Source organism: Rattus norvegicus, chromosome 20, assembly GCF_021556685.1.
Source record: "Rattus norvegicus strain SHRSP/BbbUtx chromosome 20, alternate assembly SHRSP_T2T, whole genome shotgun sequence".
In the NCBI taxonomy this organism is placed as follows: domain Eukaryota; kingdom Metazoa; phylum Chordata; class Mammalia; order Rodentia; family Muridae; genus Rattus; species Rattus norvegicus.
The window spans coordinates 9,624,910-9,648,700 of NC_141553.1; the positions used below are offsets into that span (position 1 = coordinate 9,624,910).

General features: G+C 46.1%; 1 protein-coding gene across 1 annotated transcript in view; it reads left to right on the forward strand.

Annotated features, from left to right (window-relative positions):
* Dnah8 (dynein, axonemal, heavy chain 8) overlaps positions 1-23,791 on the forward strand; it is a 256,161-nt gene that overhangs the window by 170,542 nt on the left and 61,828 nt on the right. The window contains 8 exon segments of the mRNA NM_001427092.1: positions 1,677-1,859; positions 6,080-6,185; positions 8,684-8,936; positions 9,487-9,677; positions 13,068-13,189; positions 15,634-15,752; positions 19,210-19,412; positions 22,212-22,285. Of these exon segments, the coding sequence (NP_001414021.1) occupies positions 1,677-1,859; positions 6,080-6,185; positions 8,684-8,936; positions 9,487-9,677; positions 13,068-13,189; positions 15,634-15,752; positions 19,210-19,412; positions 22,212-22,285 (1,251 nt within the window).

The window sequence follows — 23,791 nt, forward strand, 5'->3', positions numbered from 1 at the left end:
CACAGACATCTGGAACATGATTATATAGGAATTGAAGTCTGTGTTCTTTGGCCAACTGCCTTCTGACTCCCACCCCGTGCCCTTTCCAGCACCAAATAACCTGTGTTGGACACTTGGCTTCTTAGATTCCATATCTAAGTGTAAACTCACGAGTAGGGTCTGTCCTCCCAGGCCCGGCTTACTTTGTATGCCACGTTTAACAACGCCAAGGGAGGGGCTGGGGATTTAGCTCAGTGGTAGAGCGCTTACCTAGGAAGCGCTAAGGCCCTGGGTTCGGTCCCCAGCTCCGAAAAAAAAAGAACCAAAAAAAAAAACAAAACAAAAAAAAAAAAAAAACAAAAAAAAAACAAAAAACCAACACCAAGGGAAGTTATGGAGCCTCCATTACTGAGGCCCTCAAAAGGACCTTGGGTTCTTGATCTCAGTTACAGGCAGGCTCCCATCCCATGTGAGATCATGATCACTAGAGATGTAAGTCATTCAAAGATGCTGTGGGTCCCGCCTGTTTTTAGAAAGTAAAAACTCAAGTGTTCTTCTCAATATCCTACCGATAGTAGTGTTTGAGGTCAACGTTACGTTTCTGGTAACCCTGTTGTCAGACACGTTGGAGATGTGGCTGGGCAATGCAGAAAAGAAGGGTAATTCCAGACACATGACAAAGTTCTTCATTTTTTTTAAATTTCTTCATCGGGGGAGGAGACTAAGAGAATTGATGGGGGTTAGAAAGGCTGAGATTTCCAAGTCAGGCCTCAGATGTGTCCAGGTCTCCCTTTATCCCTGTTGGTTTTAGATCCGTTCCTTATTTGGTTTGCTTCAGAAGGCACTGAGAACACCTTCAGGCAAAGGCACCGAAAAGTCCGACTCATGTAAAATCAGACAGGCTTTGTTGTTTAAGATCTGTAATTATAATTTCCCAACTTTCCTTCCCAATTCATCCAGACATCACAGCCTTGATGCCTAAGACACCCACTCCCGTCTTGAACCCCCAATGCCCTCCCATTTTTTTTTTTAGATTTATTTATTTATCATATATGAGTACAGTGTCACTGTCTTCAGACACACCAGAAGAGGGCATCAGGTCCCATGACAGATGTCTGTGAGCCACCATGTGTTTGCTGGGAATTGAACTCAGGACCTCTGGAAGAGCAGTCAGCGCCCTTAACCACTGAGCCATCTCTACAGACCCCACCCCAAACCCCCCATCTTTGAAGCTGGCATTTTTTCTTTTAGGTTACACAAACATAAACATTTAGGTTAAAATTTCACTTTGGAATTTAATACCTACTTACATCCTTTCCCTTCCTGTGTCTGCCCCCGGCCCCCCTCTGCGCTCTAAAACCCATGACTTCTTCAGTTATCCTTATAACACACACACACACACACACACACACACACACACACACACTCACTCACAAACCACCAAGACCATTTAGTGTTGCTTATGTGTATGTGAGCTTAGGGGCCGACCCTCCTTGGGATTGGATAACCTATCAGGAGCTTTGTCCTTGGAGGAGATGCATTCTCCCTCTCTCAGCAGCCACTCAGGTCGCTTGTAGCTTTCTTTTTCCCTAGAAGTTTTTCCCATTTGTGTCTGTATGTGAATCGGGGCCGTCACAGTGCGGGTCTTGCTTGGTTGATGCTAAGCTGTTCCTCAGTGTTCATCTGACCTTGTGTAGGTAAAAGTGGGTGATAAGGAATGTGACATCATGGACACGTTTAAACTTTACATCACCACGAAGTTACCGAACCCCGCCTTCACCCCTGAGATCAACGCCAAGACGTCCGTCATCGATTTCACTGTCACCATGAAGGGACTTGAGAACCAGTTACTCAGGAGGGTTATTCTCACAGAGAAACAGGTAATCGTTCTCAAGGCAAAAGCTCTAAGTCACAAGTAGAGAGTTAGATTGAAGTGGATTAGGAAGGCCACTGCGGTGGCTCAGCAGGTCAAGGTACCTGCTGCCAAGCCTGGGGACCTGAACCCGGTCCCTGGGACCCCCATGGTGGAGGGAGGGATGACTTTTATGTTATCGCAGGGCCCCTCTAAAAAACAAACAAACGAATGAATGTAGAAAATCAAATAGGTTAGGATGTTGCTACAGCAAATATGTGGAAAATACAGGACAAAATCATCCTCTTGTAAGCATAAGAAAATAAATATTTCTTTATCAGTGATAATTTCTGTTAGGAAATTATATGATTTGGTTGTCCTCCATCCCCAGATAAAACACACACACACACACACACACACACACACACACACACACACACTCACTCACACACACACACACGAATTTGCTTACACACATTCACAAACACTCGCTCATACACATGCACACAGTCATTTGCACCCCCACACACATTTGCTCACACACACAAACATGCATTCATACACACACTCACACACACATTTGCACACAAACACTTGCACACACACATACTCGCACACAGGCATTTGTACCCCCCCCACACACACTCACACACAGGCATTTGTACCCACACACACATTTGCTCACACACACAAACATGCATTCATACACACACTCACACACACATTTGCACACAAACACTTGCACACACACATACTCGCACACAGGCATTTGTACCCCCACACACACACTCACACACAGGCATTTGTACCCACACACACATTTGCTCACACACACAAACACACAAACACTCACACACACACACACACACACACACATACGTGCATTCACACCCGCCACACTTCTGCCCTTCTCTCTTTGGGTGTATTGATTCAATCCATTTCCATCCATAATGCTGTGGATCGTCTGGAACCACCTGAGAAATTTAATAAAAACAGCGATCCTAGAGAAAAAGGAAATTCCCCCCGCACGGCCATTACCAACCATTGGGATTTCAGATAGCGCAGAGTAATAATGTAATGATATAGGAACAATACTTAAAGCGAATTTTCCACTGGAGCACACAAACCAGTTAGGTATAAGCAAGGGCATTGGTGAAGCCTAGAACACCTCAGGCCTGCAATATTTTAAGAGGCAGAGATGCGACCGAGCAACTTTCAGGAGGTTCAGAAAATGAAATCTTATGCACAACATATATTTGCATATATTAACTGTATTTGCATAAGGCACAACCAAGTTTGCACTTACCCCGATGTAATTCACTTTAGTATTCAAGGGGGAGGCAAGGTGAGAGAGGAGAGCAGGGAGGAGAGGTGAGAAAAAGAGGGGCAGGCGAAGAAGGGGAGGATTATGGGTAGATGGCTTCCGAGTGAGGAGAGCTCTTCCAGAAGGCAAAGAGACGTGACACCAACTCTCCTTCATGAGCAAAATAGCAAGGGCATTGAAAACGAGTCCCTTGTGGTCGAACAGGTGCTGCTGGCCTGTTTTGGATGGCTTCTCACGGTTGTAGCTCTCCCCCAAGGCTGTGTTACCCAAAGGTCTGTCCGATGCCCCCACATCCCTCTTTTTAACTTCCGTCCCTCTTCGAAATGCATGCTAGAGAGCACTGAAGACAGACTTCACAGGCGTGCTGTCCCTCCTGATGGCCCTGCTACAGAACCTCCAGAGGCCAGAGAGACGGAGTCTCTCACTCTGTGACCACACATGCGCTTTCCAGTTGGCCAGATCTCCTGGAAGATCCCCAGGTCATTCTGTAAGACTTAACAAAGGTCCACTTACCAGCACGCATGATTTTCCCTATTGTGTTTAAAAGTGTGATTTCTCTGAGTTTTCCTACGCACGTGCCTGTGTGAATGTGTGTGTACTCATAGTGTGCACATACACGTACATGTGAAGGCCAGAAACCTATATCACATGTCTTCCTCGGTTATTTTCTATATTACTTATGAAAAGAATTACTTTTATTTATTTATTCTATATGAGTACACTGTCACTTGTCTTCAGACACACCAGAAGAGGATATCAGATCTCATTACAGATGGTTGTGAGCCACCATGTGGTTGCTGGGACTTGAACTCAGGACCTCTGGAAGAGCATTCTGTCACTGAGTCTGGAGCTCACCAATTAGGCTAGGCTGACCAGCTAGGCAGCCCCTGGATTCCACCTGTCTGGGATTCTCTAGCCCTGCATGTGCCGCTGTGTCCAACTTTAGACACAGCCGCTGGGGAATCAGGACCTAAGCCATCATGCCTATGCAGTGAGCACTTTACCTTCTTGTCCATCTTTCTATTCCCCGGGACTATCATTTTAACGGAAACCATTCTCTAGTCTCCTCATCCCTCTCCCCGCCAAACCCCACAGCCCTGCCCGCGTTTGAGGACCAAATATCGGGTTTGTCTCTGCCAGTAACTATCACTGTGTTCTACTGGGATGCTACCTAGGGGGTTTATCTTCCCCAGACGTAACTAACAAGGGATATGAAGGGAAGCCAGCACGTTGTCGGGTGAGTCCCGTCCTGCAGAGGCTCAAAGTTGGTGCTCCTAAGAATTAAAAGGACACAGGACAAGCTCCTGCCTGTAAGACGCCAAGTTCTGGATGAAAATAATCTCCAAGCAGACCCATTCAAGCCACGGTGGCGGACATTTGACTCGGTGCTGGGTTGTGGCTTTGATCACCTCTTTGCTTTCAGGAGACATCTCAAGGTAGTGGGGCTTCCAGAGCGGCTCTTAGCAAGGAGTGATCTCAAGTTAGTGGCCTTGATTCACCTTGAAATATAACCCTAAATGCAAAATGTGTTTCTGCATATAGATGGGAAAAACTGCAAGGAGGAGTGTCAGAGAGGGATGGGGTTTCTACTCAGTTGGTAGAGCCCTGGCCAGCATGCACAAACCCCTCAAGTCCACTGTATCAACAGCCTGTGTGGGCACGAGCCTGTAATCCCAGCACTAGGGAGGTGGCAGCCAGAGGATCGGAAGTTCAAGGTCATCCTCAGCTTCATCGTGAATTTGAGGCTAGTCTGTGTCAAGAACAAAATAACTACAACACACACACACACACACACACACACACACACACACGCACACGCATGCACACACATACACACATACATATATATACACACAGGCACACATGCACACGCACACACACACGCACACACATACATACATATACACACACATACACACGCACACACCTGCACACACACATATACACACACACCACATGCACACACACACGTACGCACATGCACACACATACATACATATACACACATACACACGCACACACACACATATACACACGCACACATACACACACACCACATGCACGCACACACACATACACACACACACGCACACGCACACGCATGCATACACATACACACATGCATACATATACACACATACACACGCACACATACATACACACCACATGCACGCACACACACATACACACATACATACACACGCACACACAAATTGTTAAAATTATTCTCATTTGGACTCTTTATCAATGTCCAAGTTCTAGGATGTGAGGTCAGGGATGTGGCCCACAGGTTAAAGCACTTGGAGAGTTCAGAAGCCCAGAGATGCAGGATTGGCGCTGCTGCCCACCTGATGGGTAGCAAAACTAACCCAACCTGTGATCTCTGGGTTTAATGAGAAAAAAAATAAGAGATGAAAAATATAATGAAGATGATTTTCATTTAGCTCCTACAAGAACGTTCTGTCCTGGTTAAACATCCTGGGCTTGACGGGTGGACGGTGACTCCAAGGCAGCATCCTGGTCCTCAGGAGACTTACCAAAGTGGTTAGGGGTAAAGCATCCCTGGGGATCCGAACTTGGGTTCCCATGATTGTACATTGGGCACTTTGCTAGCGGGGCCATCTCTCAGCCCCAGAACTATGAAATGTTAGCACCGGCGGGCATCACTTTATCGATTACCGAGAGACACATGATTATAGTCTTGACCAATGATGATTTCTCCTACCATTCAAAAAGCGACTTTACGGGGTTGGGGATTTAGCTCAGTGGTAGAGCGCTTGCCTAGCAAGCGCAAGGCCCTGGGTTTGGTCCCTAGCTCCGAAAAAAAGAAAAAAAAAAGTGTCTTCACTTAAACACAAGTCTGATTTCCCGAAAGCGTCGTTGACTCGGATCCCCAGAATCTTCTGTTTGTGTCTTGACAACAGGAGCTGGAGTCGGAGAGGGTTAAGCTCCTGGAGGACGTGACTTTCAATAAGAGGAAGATGAAAGAGCTGGAGGACAATCTGCTGTACAAACTGAGTACCACACAAGGTATGCGTCCTTAAGAGCCCGCTTACCGTTCAGCGCCGCCATGACCACAGAAACATCACAGGGCATCTGATGTCTGAATTAGCAACTGGAGTCAGCGTATGAGACTAGTACCATCTTGTTGATAAGAGTCGTTCTCTCCCGAGAAAAACAAGGGCTCCTGAGCAGTGCCCCACGGCTCCTGATGGCCTCACGTGCTTGCACAAAGGGCGCTCACGGGTGTCCCATCTTTTTTATTTTTTAATTTTATTTTCTTCCACCAATCAGCCCTTTCTCATTTAGCATAGAAATGAAGCTCTTAGGATGGGTCACGTACAACGCATGCCCTGTGTGTCACAAAAACGTGGCTACCCAAGGGCCTGGCTCATCTCAAAATGATCCCCACTTAGAAGTGAAGGTTAGTGTCTCCTCTGCACAGACTGACTCATGCTACGCCCAGGTCTGAGGAGGTACCCGCTCTGTAACACACTGAAGAAAACAGAGGCCCAGGTCTGAGGAGGTACCCTCTCTGTTACACACTGAAGAAAACAGAGTTTCCGTGCAGACCTGTAATCCCAGCATTTGGGAGGCTGAGGCAGGAGAACCGCTGAGGGTAGTCAGGGCGACATAGAAAGCACTAGGTCATTCTGGGATACATAGCAAGTCCTTGGCTCCAAACAGACAGACAGACAACCCCCAAACAGTCACAAAAAGAAAATCAACATGTCAGCGTTTTTATAGGCAAATCACAGCAGCCCAATTAAATCTCACCACATGCTCCTGGTTTATTTATGAATGCGTTCTGTTGTTACTTTAAATCCCTGGATCAGAAGCAAACAAAACCTTGACATCCTACAGTGATGATACCATGAGAGTGCACACAAGGCCAGGGGTAGGGGCACGAACCTGTAACCTCAGCTACTTGGGAGGCCAGGGCACAGGCGTGGAGAAGGTGAGACCAGCATGGGCTGTATTAGTGAGATCTTGTCTCAAAATAAAACTTCAAAAAGGAGCTGTGGTCGTAGCTATGGGATGGCATGGGCCAAAACAAGTTATACACATACATGCATGCATGCATATGTACAGACAGACAGACACTGAACTTGGTGAGAAAGCATGCCTTCTTTGCTTTGGCTGCTAAAGATATATGCCCTTTGATGTAGCGACTTCTCCTGCTCACTCTGAATGTTAACAAGTGGAGCTGAGGGCTGGTTCCCTTGTCTAACTAAGACTGTTCGGGATCAAGGCCTCCCTGCTGGAAGGCTAATGACAGTTGGGCTCTCACATTAGACACGGCATGTCAGCCAAAACCACTCAGCGTTTTCTAGACACCCGCCAGCCTTCCAGAACTCGCACGAGTGGAAGTGCAGGGCTCATGAACTCAGCATGCATCTCCACGTCTTAAACGTGGAATTGGTTGCGATAACCACGTCACTTCTGTTAAAAAAAAAAAAAAAAAAAAAACAGCGAAGAAAAACTGAAAGTTAGACAGCCTTTTCTTGGTGAGACACTTCCGCCCTATCCCAGTTGATCTGCGCCGAGATGTGACCTTGGTTATCTCGAACAAGGACTCTCACTTAAGAAGTAGGAAGAGAACTGTCCCGATCACCTGCTAGCTCATCAACCTAGGTACAGCGCTTGAGTTCTCTTAGAGCCTGAGACATCATCGGCATGGCCTGCAGACCTTAGGGAGCGCTGCCAAGGTGATAGTGGGGGGGTGAAACACCTCTCACAGGTGATGTTGGTACCGCTGGAGATGTGGTCATTGTCTTAGAACATTTGAACCTACTAGGCGGGGCGATGGCTCAGGGGCGATGACTCAGGGGCGATGGCTCAGTCAGCAGGGTTGGGTCTACCAGAATCCATATTTAAGAGCCAGGCTTGGGGCTGGAGAGATGGCTCAGCACTAAAGAGCACTGACTGCTCTTGCAGAGGTCCTGAGTTCAATTCCCAGCAACCACATGGTGGCTCACAACCATCTGTAATGGGATCCAATGCCCTCTTCTGGTGTCTCTAAGAGCAGCGACAGTATACTTATATAGAATAATAAATAAATCTTAAAAAAAAAAAAAAAGAGCCAAGCTTGGAGGTACATGCGTGTAACCTCAGAGTTGGGAGGTCAAGACAAGACGATCTCTGAGGCTCACTGGCCAGTCAGTCTAGCCTACTTAGCAAGTCTCAGGCCAAGTGAGAGACACAGTCTCTAAAAACAACGGGGACAGCCTCCGAGGGGCTATGCCTGAGGTTGTCATGTACCCGCACACAAATGAAAACACACCACACACATATACACACTCATCAGAACAAAAACTGTCTTTTCTGTGGGTTTTCAGGAAGAGTTGGGAGACTAAGAGCCCTCGGGAGGAATGTTTAGAAAGATCTAGACTCGGTGGTAGGTCTGCTTGCTTGTGGTCTCTGGGACAGTCAGGTTGGAGGCCAGCGGTGTCATGTCTGAAACGAAGCCCCTCGCTCTTCAGCATTTCCTCGTTGTGCCTGCTATTTTTGCTATCTCTGGTTTCCAGGTTCCCTGGTGGACGACGAATCTCTCATCGGCGTCCTGCGCATCACCAAACAGACAGCTGCGGAAGTGAGTGAAAAGCTCCACGTGGCGGCGGAAACGGAGATCAAGATCAACACAGCTCAGGAGGAGTTCCGGCCTGCGGCCACGCGAGGCAGCATCCTTTACTTCCTCATCACAGAGATGAGCATGGTCAACATCATGTACCAAACCTCACTGGCCCAGTTCCTGAAGCTGTTTGACCAGTCTATGGCCAGGCAAGTCCTCCACACCTGCCCCTCAGCCGTTTCCAAAATGGTAAAAGTTTTATATGGCCTCTGCCACGGAAGCCGGGAGACTTGCATTCAGTGTCTCGGCACCCACACCAAAGGCCTGGGCGTGGCAACATGCATCTGTAAACCCACTGACTGCTTGGAAATAGAAGCAGATGCATCAGTGGTGCTCCCTATTGGTCAGCGGGTGTAGCCAATCGGTGAGCTCCAAGTCCAGTGAGTGAGCCTAACTCAAAAACTAAGGTAGGAGCTAGAGAGGTGAGCTCTGTGGTTAAAGAGCACATACTGTTCTTACTGGGCCCAGCACTCAGGTCGGGTGGCTCGCAACTGATTATAACTCCAGCTTAGGTGATATGACGCCCTCTTCTGGCCTCCATGGGCAACTGCATGCGGCATGTAAGCTGCTTGCGCGCGCGCACACACACACACACACACACACACACACGCATGCATGCACGCATGCACACGGAGTTTAGTTATTTCTAGTCTTTAGGAATTAAAAAAAAAACTCTTTGATTTTAAAACTGAATTGCAGATCCGAAAAGTCTCCGCTCCCTCAAAAAAGAATTACAAATATCATCGAGTACCTGACGTACGAGGTTTTCACCTACTCAGTGAGAGGCCTGTATGAAAACCACAAGTTCCTCTTCGCTCTCCTCATGACACTGAAGATCGATCTCCAGAGGGGGACAGTGAAGCACAAAGAGTTTCAGGCTCTGATTAAAGGTAAGATGCTTGGAGCGTGGCTGGCCGGGCGGAGGGCAGTGACGCTGATGGGGTCTTTGATGTACTCTGATGTACTCATGTACTCTTTGGTGTCAAGGAGGCACAAGAGAAACAGCATGGTACTCTAATGAAAGGAATATCACTCTCGTAATCCCTCCCTCCCTCCCTCCTCCTCCCTCTCTTTCAATTTCTGTTAATATAGTTCTGCTTAGCAAAAATTTGGGCTTCTCCTAACTCCGTGTTCTCAGGTATATTGCTGTATCTGATTTTTTTTTTTCATTGTTGCCCATGCTTAGGGGACCTGTTGCCAATATGAGGACAGGCTGTGATGAGCTTTATCCCTCCTCCCTTCTCTCCCCTTCTTTCTTTTCTATACAGGATCTCACTGTTATAACTGAGGCTGGCTCACAATTTGATACACCCCTCCCCCCAAGTAATTTTTTAACAATAGCAAACTCCACCAAAATTCAGATAGGAACTACCACACCCTCCACAGAGACTGCATTGCTCACTCTTGGAGTGGGACAGCTTAATGAATGGTCTCAAGGTGTGTGAGGTACCAGGGTAAGGAGTGTAGGTACTGCAGAGATGAGGGCAGGCTGGCACACAGCAGAGACCAGCATTCCAACAAGGCACTTCGGAGCAAGGGAACTTGGTCCTGCTAGTCCTGCAGGGCTCGCTGAAACCCCGAGGGTCCAAGAACTGAGACACATGCAGATCTAAGACACCCTCCCATTCAGACCAAACCCTCACGCCTTCTCTTCTCTCCCCAGTAATGGCATTCACTCAGACCAGAGCTATCTATCTGCCAAAAGGAAACAGACTTCTTTGAAAGAAGGCTTGTGAGTGAGAGGCAGCCGAGACACAAGGAGACACACGGGGCAGAATTTTCTAGGAAGGGATAGCTTCCTTAAGGCAGGATAAAGACGGACACTCACCTGGGCTGCGGCGGGAGCATATTTGTGACCCCCAATTTCATCAAACTGGGGAGCCAGAATTGCACAGGGCCAGCACAGGCAGCAAGGGGACTTTGGATTCAATTCATTTGGCAGCAGGGAGCCGTCAAGTGTTTTATGGGCTGGGATACGGCACAAGCAAAGCAGTGCTTTAGGAAGATTAATTTGAAATTGCATGACAGGTTGATTGACAGAGCTACAACCAGTTCAGCAGAAAAGAAGGACCCCCCCCCCCGAACAAAGCCTCTTTATTATAGAGTCTGTTTTAGTTTCGAACTGGCTTACATTTTGATGGAGTGATTTTTTAAAGGATAGCAGGGCTTATATTTTTTAATACTCTTTTTATAGAGCTAACAAATAGACTCTCTTATGTCACGGACATTTTTTTTTTAACCTTTGTACACTCAGGACGCAAGGGAGAAGAGCTGGTGTCTATGGCCACTGCAGTGTTTGATTTCCCAGGAGGGGATGGGTCTTACTTATCAATTACTTCTTGAGTTCTGCAGCATTTGTAAGGCGCCTCTGACTTTCTTCTTTAGCTGAGGATGTCAGAGCACTCTGAAAAATGAAGTGGATATCAGGGGCAAACCTGCACTATGAAACAACCAACCGATGGCCCTGTTTCCTTGTGGGTTTATTCTAGAAAGATAGTATCTTTGTTTCGCTCTAGGCCCCCAGGGGGTACTGCTCGGAAAAACCTGAGTCTTAGGAGGATACAAATTATGTGTCACAATAACCACTAATGATGGCGGAAGCTCTTACTGATCTCACAGCGGCCACCTGGTAGAGTCTGTTACTCTGTTACTCTCATCTAACAGATGAGAAAACCGGAGACTGAGTCCTGGGTTTGAGCAACGGTAAGGTAGAACAGCTAGTGTGTTTTGGGAGGAATCCTCCTGCAATTATTCCTCTTTGCTCCAAGAATTCATGGGCTCTGGAGCACCAAGGCAGTTAAGCTGTCTTCCTCTGATGTCTCTAAAGCTGGGGACCCATGGAGACAAGACAGAAAAACGGGTGGGGGGCGTGGTAGGGAATCATCTGGTGCCTTCCCACAACTAACTCTTTCATTTGTGGCTGTTCTGTAAGAACAAGGTTTCCTCTTACATCCAGTTTCAGGGGCAGGAAGTGAAAGGAGGTCTATGTGACATTTTGAGGGCCTCACAGCTCTCAGAGCCACAGACTCCCTAAGTCCATTTTAGTGGTGCAAAGGAGTCTATGTAAGTTCTTTTAATGTAACACGTTGATTTATACAGCTTCTTGGGAAATTGCTAAATGGGGGAGCCAAGACCGAAACCACCCTATATCCGTTTGTTGGTCTGCATTATTTCTATGTGAAAGGGAAGTGTTTGATCAGGGTTCTTAAGAAGGACTGAGAGGTTAGAGATGGCTCGGTGGTTAAGGGTGGTTATGGCTCTCTGTTCTTGCAGAGGAACAGAGTTCAGTTCTAAGCACCCTTGTTGGGTAGCTCAGGACTGCCTTAACTCCAGCTCCAGGGGATCTGATGTCCCCCTGACCTCTGCGAGAAGTTACACACATGTGCACCACGTACACACACACACACACACACACACACACACACACACACACACACAAATAAAGGTAGCATAAGAATTACTATTTTGCATACATACGAATTAAATAATAGGGGGACCACAGTTATGACACAGCGATTACAGACCTTTCAAAACCGTAAACAAAATCCTATATTTTGCTTAAGAATGCCTGTCTTGCATATGCCCCCCAACAGCACGGCTGAACCCTGTTCATAGTCCATTTAGTCGTCCTGATGTGTAAGGTGGCCTTGCTCCCACCATCTCCCCAGTGCCTGGATCCTGCAGGTGTGTAGAGGATGCTCCCTAAGCATTGGATGGATGGATGAGTGAATGAATGATTTGAACATATCACCACTAAAAAGAAACGCAACCACGATACTCCTCCCCTTTCCACTTCCTTTTTCTTCCCTCCTTCCGTCTGTCTGTCTATCCAACCAGCTATTTCGTTTGGTGAGAAATATTCCTGAGTGTAGAACTCCTGGAGGAGAGATGGTGGCTAAACGACTATTATAAAAGTCACACAAAGAACGGTCATCCCACACATTGATAAAAATGTCTGTAGATTTCATCTTGCTAAATAAAACCATAAACCATCTCAGCCACGCAGGAGGAGTTCACTGGAGTGAAATAAAATGGCAGACTTGCCATCACATTTTATAAAATAAAATAAAAAAAAAAAAAACCTGTGACGAAAATACCAAGGTTTAAAGCTAGCCACATTTGGAATATAAGCTTATTTCCAAGTCGCCCTTCCCCCAAAGTTATCTCACTTTTGTTCCTGGGTAAATACATTTCTAAAAGTGAACTGTGAGCTTGAGTGACTGAAGTGTTTGGTGTGATTGACGTGTCTGACATGATGTGTGTTTTGCACGTCTCCCCAGGTGGAGCAGCCCTGGACCTGAAGGCGTGCCCCCCCAAGCCCTTCCGCTGGATCCTGGACATGACGTGGCTGAACCTTGTGGAGCTCAGTAAGCTCCCGCAGTTTGCAGAAATTATGAACCAGGTAAAGGAGGAAAGGATAAGAGCACAGGCCTGCAGATCAAAACACATCCAGGTTGTACCCCTGGGGCCTCCTAGTAGCAATTCTACCCCCAGAGGAGCTAGAAAAAGTAGAAATATGAATATGGATGGGTGTGGTCATACGCACTTGCAATCCCACTTCCGGGGGGACTGAGGCAGGGGGATCAGGAGCTCAATGAGATCTTGTCTTAAAAGCAACAAGAGCGGGGTTGGGGATTTAGCTCAGTGGTAGAGCGCTTGCCTAGGAAGCCCAAGGCCCTGGGTTTGGTCCCCAGCTCCAAAAAAAAGAACCAAAAAAAAAAAAAAAAAAAAAAAAAAAAAGCAACAAGAGCATGACCAGGAGGTGGGGGTGGATGGATGGACAGACTTTAAAGGGAGCTTTTCACGGGCATCAAGAACAATCCTTCCTCCCATGCTGTGGACAAGGGTCTTTGAGTGCGCATGCGAATATGCATGCACGCATGGGCGCATGCGTGTAGAAGCCGGAGGTCAACCTTGGGTGCCATTTCAGCTCCGTCCATCTTACCCACCGAGTAGGCTAGGTTGATTGTCCTGTGAGTTCTAGGTATCTGCCTGTGTCTACTTCTCCAGGGATTAACTGGGGTCCCCATGAATAGCATGGCGGGTGCTTTACCAGCTCAGTGATGCCCTGTAACCCATTCTCCCTCTCCAGCCCCAAGGGTCCACCTTCTGTTTCTGCTTGAGTAGCATCTAGAAGTACAAGGACTGGGCAGGTGGACCCACCCAGTCAGAGCAATGTATTTACTGTTCACTTCTGCCTATGATTAAGTCACTGTTGCAAGCGTGAGCTTGAGTCCAAACAAGAGGACAGTGTACTTTAAAAACAGATATCAATTAGCTTAGTGGTGAGAAAATGACTTGGACAGTTGCCCCAGCAGTCAGAGCTCTCGTCACATAAGCAAGAAATCCGGATCAGAAACCAAGTAAACGTCAGGAGGGCCTGCGATTCTAGCCTCAGAAGAAGTTGTCTAAAGATACTGGGAAGAAATCTAAGAAACCGCTTAGGCCATAGGTCTGGCATATAGGATGGGAACTTCGCTGTCTGTTTTTAATGCTCACCGTAGGTTTCTCAAAAGTGCTGACAGGCCATTCTCCGAGGACCCCAGCCTGGCAGTCGCTGAGGATTATGGGACAGGCTCAGCAGTGCAGAGTTTATAATTAGACTCAATGGCACTCGGGCAGCAGGGGCACCTTTTAATGCTTCTGAACCCCCAGGTCCTCTGCGCGCATTCCGAAGAGCCACTACTTGAGACCCGCTTGGAGAGACTTCCGCTCTCAGCTTTAAGGTCTCGCTAGGAAAATAAAAGCTGGGATTTTGGGCTTCTCTTGCTATTTTTAAATAGAGATCAGCATTCAGGGAAATTGGTCCACGTCCGTGGCTCTCAGCAGAGGGTAATTTTCTGCCACCCCCAGCAGGGTATGTGGAAGTGTCTGGAGACATTTTTTGATCATTCCAACTCCAAGTCAGGGATGCTACCGGCATCTAGTGGGTAGAGGCAGGAGATGCTACTGAACATGCTCGCCTACCAAAGCGAGTAGGGTTAGAGCCTGGGCTCTGGTGCCTCTCACCAGCTCAGCCACCTGAACCAATAAAGCAATTAAAGAGACAGATTAATCGTGACAGGCAGAAAAATAAGATTCAGTGTAGCTGAAAAATGAGATTCTATTTAGCCACACTGGGAAGCAGGGCAAGGAGATCTAGTGACTCCCTGCTCCCAATCTGTCTTTAGTGCCCGATAGGGGGGTTGAAGTTTAAATAGCAATCAAGAGACAAGCATAGGTTAGCAGTCCAACCCATGGGTATCATCCTGCCCATCACCGACTCCAGCATCAACCCCAGTGTCTGCCGCAAGTTGTAAATCATTCTCCACGAGACACATTCCTCTGGCTGCCCCCCCCCCCCAGGGCCTCAGCCTTCCCTTCTCCTAGCATGACATTCCTGAGTGAAATTCCAATTTCTATGGATCTGTGGTTGGAATGTGAACCACAGAGAGAGGCACAAGGCTCTATCTGCCAGTATGATTACGATACCCACGCCCAGGACAGCCCAGCACATCATAATAATGTCTAGCCCCAAGTATCAATAAAGCACCCTGATGGAGAAGCTTTGATCTGTTGTCAACCCTACCCCCACCCCACCAGCCATTTTGTGTCACTGAAATATTATCCTGATGCCCAATTAACAAGACTGCAAGGAACAGTTACACTGTATCTATGTTATTGGGTCGTGGCTGCAAGGAACAGTTACACTGTGTCTATGTTATTCCCTCTTTGAAGGCAGCAGCCATTTGTTTTGCTTTGTAAGCTAAGAGCCCACAAGAGTGGCTCTCCTGGGTCCTTCAGAGCGTCTGGTCCATTCGGATCTCATGGAGTCTTGCAGTTTGATTGCTGGCTTATTGCCCTTAGATATCTCGGAATGAGAAGGGGTGGAAAAACTGGTTTGATAAGGACGCCCCAGAGGAGGAGATCATCCCTGATGGATACAATGATTCTTTGGACACCTGCCGCAAGCTTCTGCTTATCAGGTGAGCGCCTCGGCAAGGAGAACAGGATCCATCACCCCTGTACCTCATCCCGAGTCTGATCTCAGCAGTCAGCATCTGCTCTCTGGCATTTACTTATGTGATGTGTCTGTGCATGAGCATCCTGTTAGGGTATGTGACACACAAATGGTTAGAACACAGGTGATCGATGATAGCTTACTTCTGGCCTCTTTGGCACAGCCATTCTCTCTGAAGAAAACCGAGCTTCAGAGTCAGGTCCCCACCGTTATGTGTGCTCTTTGGGGGAAGCGACCCTGCAGTTCCTCGACAATAAATGACAATAAAAAGAGGTCATATTGACAGTAGGACTTTTAGCGATAATATGAAAGAAAATATGTTTTTATGTTTCCTTTATCCATTTGCTATTGTACGAATCATTCCTTATTGAATTTATCTCTGTTTAAAACCAAACCAATGGATCTTGGGCTGGGGAGATGATTCAGAGGGTAGACGTGCTTTCTACCAAACCTGACCACCTGAGTTTGACCACTAGGACCTATGCTGTGGAAGGAGAGAACCAACTCCAGCATGTTTTTCTCTGATCACACTTCTGCTGTAGCGTGTGCATAACGTGCACACACGCACAAGCATACAGACATACACATCACACACATATGCACACACACATACTTACATGCACACACATATAGATATACCCCATGCAGTTTTACAAACACACAGTATACACAGGCACATATATATACATACATGCATGTACATATACATACATACACAAACAAACACACAAGATTAAAAATAGCCTTTGCAAGGAATTGGCTCAGAAGCTAAAACTCAGTTTCATTTGAGGGGAAAAGTAAGACTACTGGAACATCAAGATGTACAACTACTCTTTGGGCCATTAAGATAGAAACAACAGTTTTAAATTGACATTAAGAAAGAGCACTTGCGGGGCTGGGGATTTAGCTCAGTGGTAGAGTGCTTGCCTAGCAAGCGCAAGGCCCTGGGTTCGGTCCCCAGCTCTGAAAAATAGAAAAAAGAAAAAAAAAAAGAGCACTTGCCTGTTGATCTTCTCATTTTCTTGGTATCTCATAGCTCAGAGGGGCTTATTATGTATTGGGAAAAAAATCAGAGTGTGTGTGTGCCTGTATGTGTGCACACACAGTTGCATACATATGTGGGCCTCTGAGATTGGTTAGCAAAGTTCTGGGAGATGAGAGACCACAGGAGATTAGGGAGGATTGAGAAGATGGTTTCGGTGAGGACCTGGTTTGAGCCTCAGGAGCCACATTTAAAAGCCAGGTGTTGGAGCCAGCGAGATGGTTCAGTGGGTAGAAGCGCTGTCTTGCAAGCCTGAAGACCTAAGTTTGAGTCCTAGGACACACATAAAGGGAGGAGAAAACTCACCCCACAAGTTGTCCTCTGATGTCCCCACGTGTATCATGCACGACACAGGCATGGCCCCCAAGCACATACCCACACCTGCCAATCATCATCATCAATCAAATATATTTTATAAAATATATTCTGTTTATAATATAATATATATGATATATAATATATAATAAAATAAAATTATATATAATTTAAATATAATAAATTATAATTATATAAATATATTCTATAAATATATATATATTTATTTATAGAAGCCAGATGTTGTGGTGTGGAATATATTGTAATCCTCTTTCTGGGGAGGGGAAGCCAGTGATCCTCAGGGCTTGCTGGCCAGCTAGCCAACCCTATTTGATGAGCCAGTGAGAGATAATGCCTCAAAACAAAAGCAAGATACCTCAGAAAAGACATGGCTGACCTCTGAGCTACACACATACACACACACACACACACACACACACACACACACTCACTCACACTCACACATGCCACACATACACACACACACCCCACATACACACACACACCCCACATACACACATACACACCACACACACTCACACACACACCCCACATACACACATACATACACAACACACACACCCACTCACACACACAGACACCACATACATACACACCACACACACACATACACCACATACACACTCAACACATGCCACACACACACACACCCCACATACATACACACCACACACACACCCCACATACACACATACACACACACACTCTCACATACACCCCACATACACACATACATACACAACACACACACACTCACACACACAGACACCACATACATACACACCACACACACATACACCACATACACACTCACACATGCCACACACACACACATACACACACACACACTCACACATGCCACACACACACACCCCACATACACACATACACACCACACACACTCACAAACACCCCACATACACACATACATACACAACACACACACACACACTCACATACACAGACACCACATACACACATACATACCACACACACAACACACACACACACCCCACATACACACATACACACACACACTCTCACATACACACATACATACACAACACACACACACACAGACACCACACACATACACACCACACACACAACACACATACATACACAACACACACACACACTCACACACAGACACCACATACACACATACACACCACACACACATACATACACAACACACACACACCCCCCACATACACACATACACACCACACATACACACACATATACAACACACACACACACACACACACACAGGGATGAATAACGAAAAGGGATGTGTCAGTCAGGGTGGTTTTTCCTAGCACAGCACACCTGAGCTTACCCTTGGCCACGTGGCTCCCCAGTGTTTGAGGGCCATGAGAGTGGTCAGAATGGCCTCCCTGGTGACCCCCATGGTCAGTGGAGTATGAAAGGGCTACTTGTTTTCCTTGAAATAATCACATCTATCCTTTACCCATCGTTATAAAATGGGACGCACACCACACATGCAGGGCCATTCACTGGTAAGAGAGCATCAGCTTGGGAAACAGAGCATCTCAGATCTAAATGACCAGCTGTCTGGATTTACTTACTTGCCGTGTCTGCGAGTGCTGAACCTGTCATGGTACGCGACACACAAAGGGTTAGAACACAGATGCTCGCTGATAGCTTACTTTCTGGCCTCTTTGGCACAGCCGTCCTCTCCGAAGACAGCCGAGCTTCAGAGCCCGAGGCACGTGGGCCGCCGCCACAGACTGAGGCTGGCAGAGGGAGGACCCTCTGTCGTTACTGAGTCTACACTGTGCCAGTGCCCGGCAACCAAAACCTCACACGGTTAAATCTGTGCTCTTCCAAGGACAGCAGAGTTTGCCATCCGGCTCGCACAGCCCCACGGAAGGGAGGATCCGCTTGCTGCCCCTCTGTTAATTAAACTTGTGACCTTTGCACGCTCAAAATTAGAGAGAGGCAGGGGGGAGGGGAGGTAACTAGAACTTAGAACTCAGAAGGGCCGAACTTACTTCCTCCCAATTTCATTCCTCTCTAGATCGTGGTGCCCAGACCGCACTGTTTTCCAAGCGAGAAAGTACATCGCCGACTCTCTCGAGGAGAAGTACACGGAGCCGGTTATCCTAAACCTGGAGAAGACCTGGGAGGAAAGTGACACACACACACCTCTGATCTGTTTCCTGTCCATGGGCTCCGACCCCACCATCCAGATCGACGCGTTGGCCAAGAAACTGAAGCTGGGTATGGCGGACCATCTGTCGGTGAAACTTAGCAACGCGTCTGTTTGCTCGGAATATCGTCTTTCACGGGTGACTCTTAGAAAAGTATCCGTGGCCTGGTTTGGTGGTGCAGGCCTTTGACTTGGCGTTCAGGAGGCAGAGACAGAGGCAGGCAGGGCTCTGTGAGTTCAAGGCCACGCTGGTCTGCACAGTGAGACTCGGGTCAGCCAAGGCTACGTAGTGAGACCTGGTCTAAAATGTAGGTTTCCAAGAGGCAAAGCTGTATTTAAAAATTAAGCTTTTCCTCTCTCTCTTGGATCCATTTACCTGAGACACAGGTATGTGCACAGACGGGGAGGAAGATGTATTTATCCTGATTGCTTTAGCAGCCGATGACAGCACTGGTGGGCAGCAATCTGCCGCCGCCATGTTTATATAAAACGACGACACCAGAGTGCATTTTGTCACAAACTGAAAAGCTAGAAGCATTATTTGTAGTGCCTGATGACCTGGGATTCTTTTGCTTGCACTTTCTGTTCATTACCAAGTTTAGTAATGAGCCAAGCGTCCCATGGTGGCAGTTTGGGGATAACTAGAACACAGACAGAGAAGACCTACGTGAACATAGCCGAGTAGGGCGTGCAATGACCGTAACCACGTTCCGTAGAGATGATGGACCGCAAGCCCGTACCTGCACAGACTGTGAAGAAAGCACGGCATTCCTTGAGATGTGGTTTTATTTTTAACCATGTGTTCATGTGTGTCTGTGTGTAGGCATGTGTGTGTGAACATGGGTCCCCACAGAGGCCAGAAGGAGGAGTTGAATTCCCTGGAGCTGGACTTACAGGGAGTTGTGGACTGTATGACATGGGTGCTGGGAACCATACTCGCTCGGGTCCTCTGCAAGAGCAGCAAGTGCTCTTAAACCACTGGGCCATCTCTCTGGCCCCCATCCCCTTTAAAAAAGGATGACATTCTTTACACACACACACACATACACACACACACCCCTAAGATAGAAAATCTATTTCTTCATTCCAATAGGAGACAAAAGGAAGCTTATCCCAGGGAGGGGAGTCAGGGCAAGGATGACAGCACCTAAGTGTGTTAGCAGTGATGCTGTCAGTGGGGATCAAGGAGGGGCGGGTGACACACTGTCAAGCTTGCACTGTCCTATGAGTGGAACTGTTTATCCCTCCACAGACTCAAAAAACCTTAGAGTTATTGGCATTGCCATAGAAAGTGCTTCAGTTCTACCTGAAGAGTTGTGCACTTTAAAAAGATTAGGAAAGCATATGATGGTCACTGAAAGCGCTCAGTTAGTAAAGGTGTCTGCAGTCAAGCCCAAGGATCCGAGTTCAATCCCCGGAACTCATATAAAGGTGGAAGGAGAGAACTGACTCCAGTGAGTTGTCCCCTGACCTCCAGACTTAGGTCATGGCATGTATGGGTATGGACATAGACAAACACATGCACACACACACACACACACACACACACACACACACACACAGTAAAAGCATTTTAACAAAAAAGTTCAACATCCATATTTGACTTTGCAAAGTTGGGAGCAGAACACCCTATGAAGTGATGAATGTACGCTGTAAGCACCAGCACCAGACTTCGCTGGTGAACAACTGAGACATTCCCATTAAAGTCAGACTCAAGACAAAGATGTCTGCCCACGGCCAGGGCGATTAAGCATCCTCGTGGAAGACACAGCTAACGCATTGTGAGAGTCATAAATAAAAGATGTAACTCCTGAAAAAGGAGGGACCCACAAGTGCCACCGTTACTCTCAGCCAATGTAAGTGTCTGGCCTAAAACCACAGATGAATCAATTGAAAATTATCCTACTTAATAGAACAGTTCAGGAAGGTGACAACTCAGGGCATAAATATTTAAAAAAAAAATCAACTGTGCCTTCTTATAAAGATGAAATGTAAAAATTCCATTAGCTTTGCAATAAAAACAAAACAGGTTGTTTTAAAAATATCCATTTGAAGAAGAATATAGAATTTTCTTAGTGACATAGAAAGTTAATTCAAATAAATAGAGTTAAAACCCGTTCCTAGGGGCTGGGGATTTAGCTCAGTGGTAGAGCGCTTACCTAGGAAGCGGTTACCTAGGAAGGCCCTGGGTTCGGTCCCCAGCTCTGAAAAAAAAAATAAAAATAAATAAATAAATTATAAGCCAGTATTTAAAAAAAAAAAAACCCGTTCCTAGCGTAACAACTCAATATTGTAAAGGTGTCGATATTTTATGGATGGGTCTATAAATTGAGTGTAAGTCTAATTGAAATCCAAACATCATTTTTCCCCTAATTGGATCCTAGGAAGACATTAGATCATCAAAAGCATAGATGGAGAGGAATAGCCACAAAAACTTGAAAAGAAAAAAAAATTGGAAATGAACGCTCCTAAATTCTTAAAGCTTTATCAAATAGTAAAAATTTAACCAGCATGCAACTGGCTAAAAGCAAATAAACAAATCAGTAGAGCAAAATGAAAGACCCCAAAATTACACATACACACACACACATGCACGCACATACATGCACACATAAATGCTTGCATATATGTATGCTCACATGCATGCATATGCATGCACACACTCTTGAAGTCCAACTTGTGTCTTTTGCTCCTATATCCCATCCTCCTGGTTTTGGTATCTCTCTTTCCCTGTGTTATACATTTTCCAGTCAACACCATGGAAAGCCAGGTATATTTAAATAGCAAAGGCTTATTGGAAGAATGGAGGGAGGGAGACGGTGGCAAAATCTACTTTTTTTTTTTGTCATCGTGAGCTTCTTGTGTTGCAGAATGCAGAACTATCTCAATGGGACAAGGACAAGAAGTTCATGCCCGAAAGCTGGTCCAGCTGTCCATGCAACAGGTATGCAACCAAGGACCATCCCTACCGTGCCCTAAGCTCTCCAGTTCCTCTGTCCATCTGGTCTACCTCGGAAGGCCACAGTGACTGGAAGCACCCTTCCTCTGTTTTCCATCTCTGCTGATACACAGCCAAAGCTTTGGTCATTTGTGAACCTTACATCTCAAGGCAGTTTCCTCCTCTTAGCACCACAGAAAGCTTGCTGTTCCTCACGATCCACAGCCACCTTTGTTTTTCTGTATTTTTCCAACTGTCTACTCATCAATCCATCTATCTGTTTATGATCTGGAAGGCACAGCATCTAGCGCCTAAGACAACAGCTCCAGACATCTTAAGAATTTCATGATCAATATTAATACAATGGACAAATCAGGACCGTTAAATTTCAATTTTCAGTTGAAGGCGGGTTTTCATTTTTTTTTTCATTAATAGATCATTTCAGGCAAATAAAATAGTAAAGGACTTTCTGTTTCAGTATTGATGGTGGTTTTTATCGAAGCAGAATGTTGAGAGGCAGTTGGCATTGCGCCTAATAAACACACAGATCGTTAACTTTCTAGAAATGCTTTGCAGATAGCCATCTCAGCTCTAATAAGAAAGGGCATCATTTATAAAAGTAAGATCAAAAAAATCTTGGTTTGTTTTTAAGTGTTGGATCTCATCATGTCTGTGGCGACTTTGTCACGGCCTCTCCCTGGGAATTAATGACCAGTGGGGGTTAATGGTCCAAAGCTCTACTTAGGTCATCAAAATTTCAAGCTGGTCATTAATTCTCAAGTGCCCTAAGCCTTAATCTTTATCACCTAATTAAATTCAATAATAAATTATATTTAATTTATATATATCAAGGCAATGATGTGCAATTATTTCTACTTGACTCAAATCTTCGGCTCTTTTGGGTGATTTGTCTGTTCTACTTTGGGCAAAAGTGGTTTTTTTTTTTTTAGTTTTAGTAAGTAGAAAAGTTTTAATTTAAATACCACATTTACCGTTACCTTCTCTGGATGATGACGATTTCTGTAGCTTCCACCTCTGTGTCTCCCAACATATTGATAATGGCATCATCAGCAAAATAAAAAAAAAAATGAAACAAGCGAAACAACAACCACCACAACAAAAACAACAACAATGACAACATCAAAAACAAGATGAAACAAAATACAAGTGTGGCCATAATGTGCCCTTGAGCCGCCCCAAAATTTCAAACACATCTCATGTCCCTGGATGCTGGGTAAGGTGCCAGAAAGCACTGGGTCCATGATGCTGGATTCCATCTTCTTCCAGATAACCCATGATACAGGGCCCAATGCATCCTCTCTGCTACTTAAGCTAGCCCAACTCTGATTTTTCTTCTTCCAGTTGGAGGCGTGATTTAAATACCTTATCGTGTACTTACTGCATTTAACAGTCTGTAGATGTAGTGATGATTACATCAGAACATTAAAATGTTGACTTACTGGACACGGTGATGCACGCCTATAGTTTTAGCTCATGGAGGTCAGAAGAAAG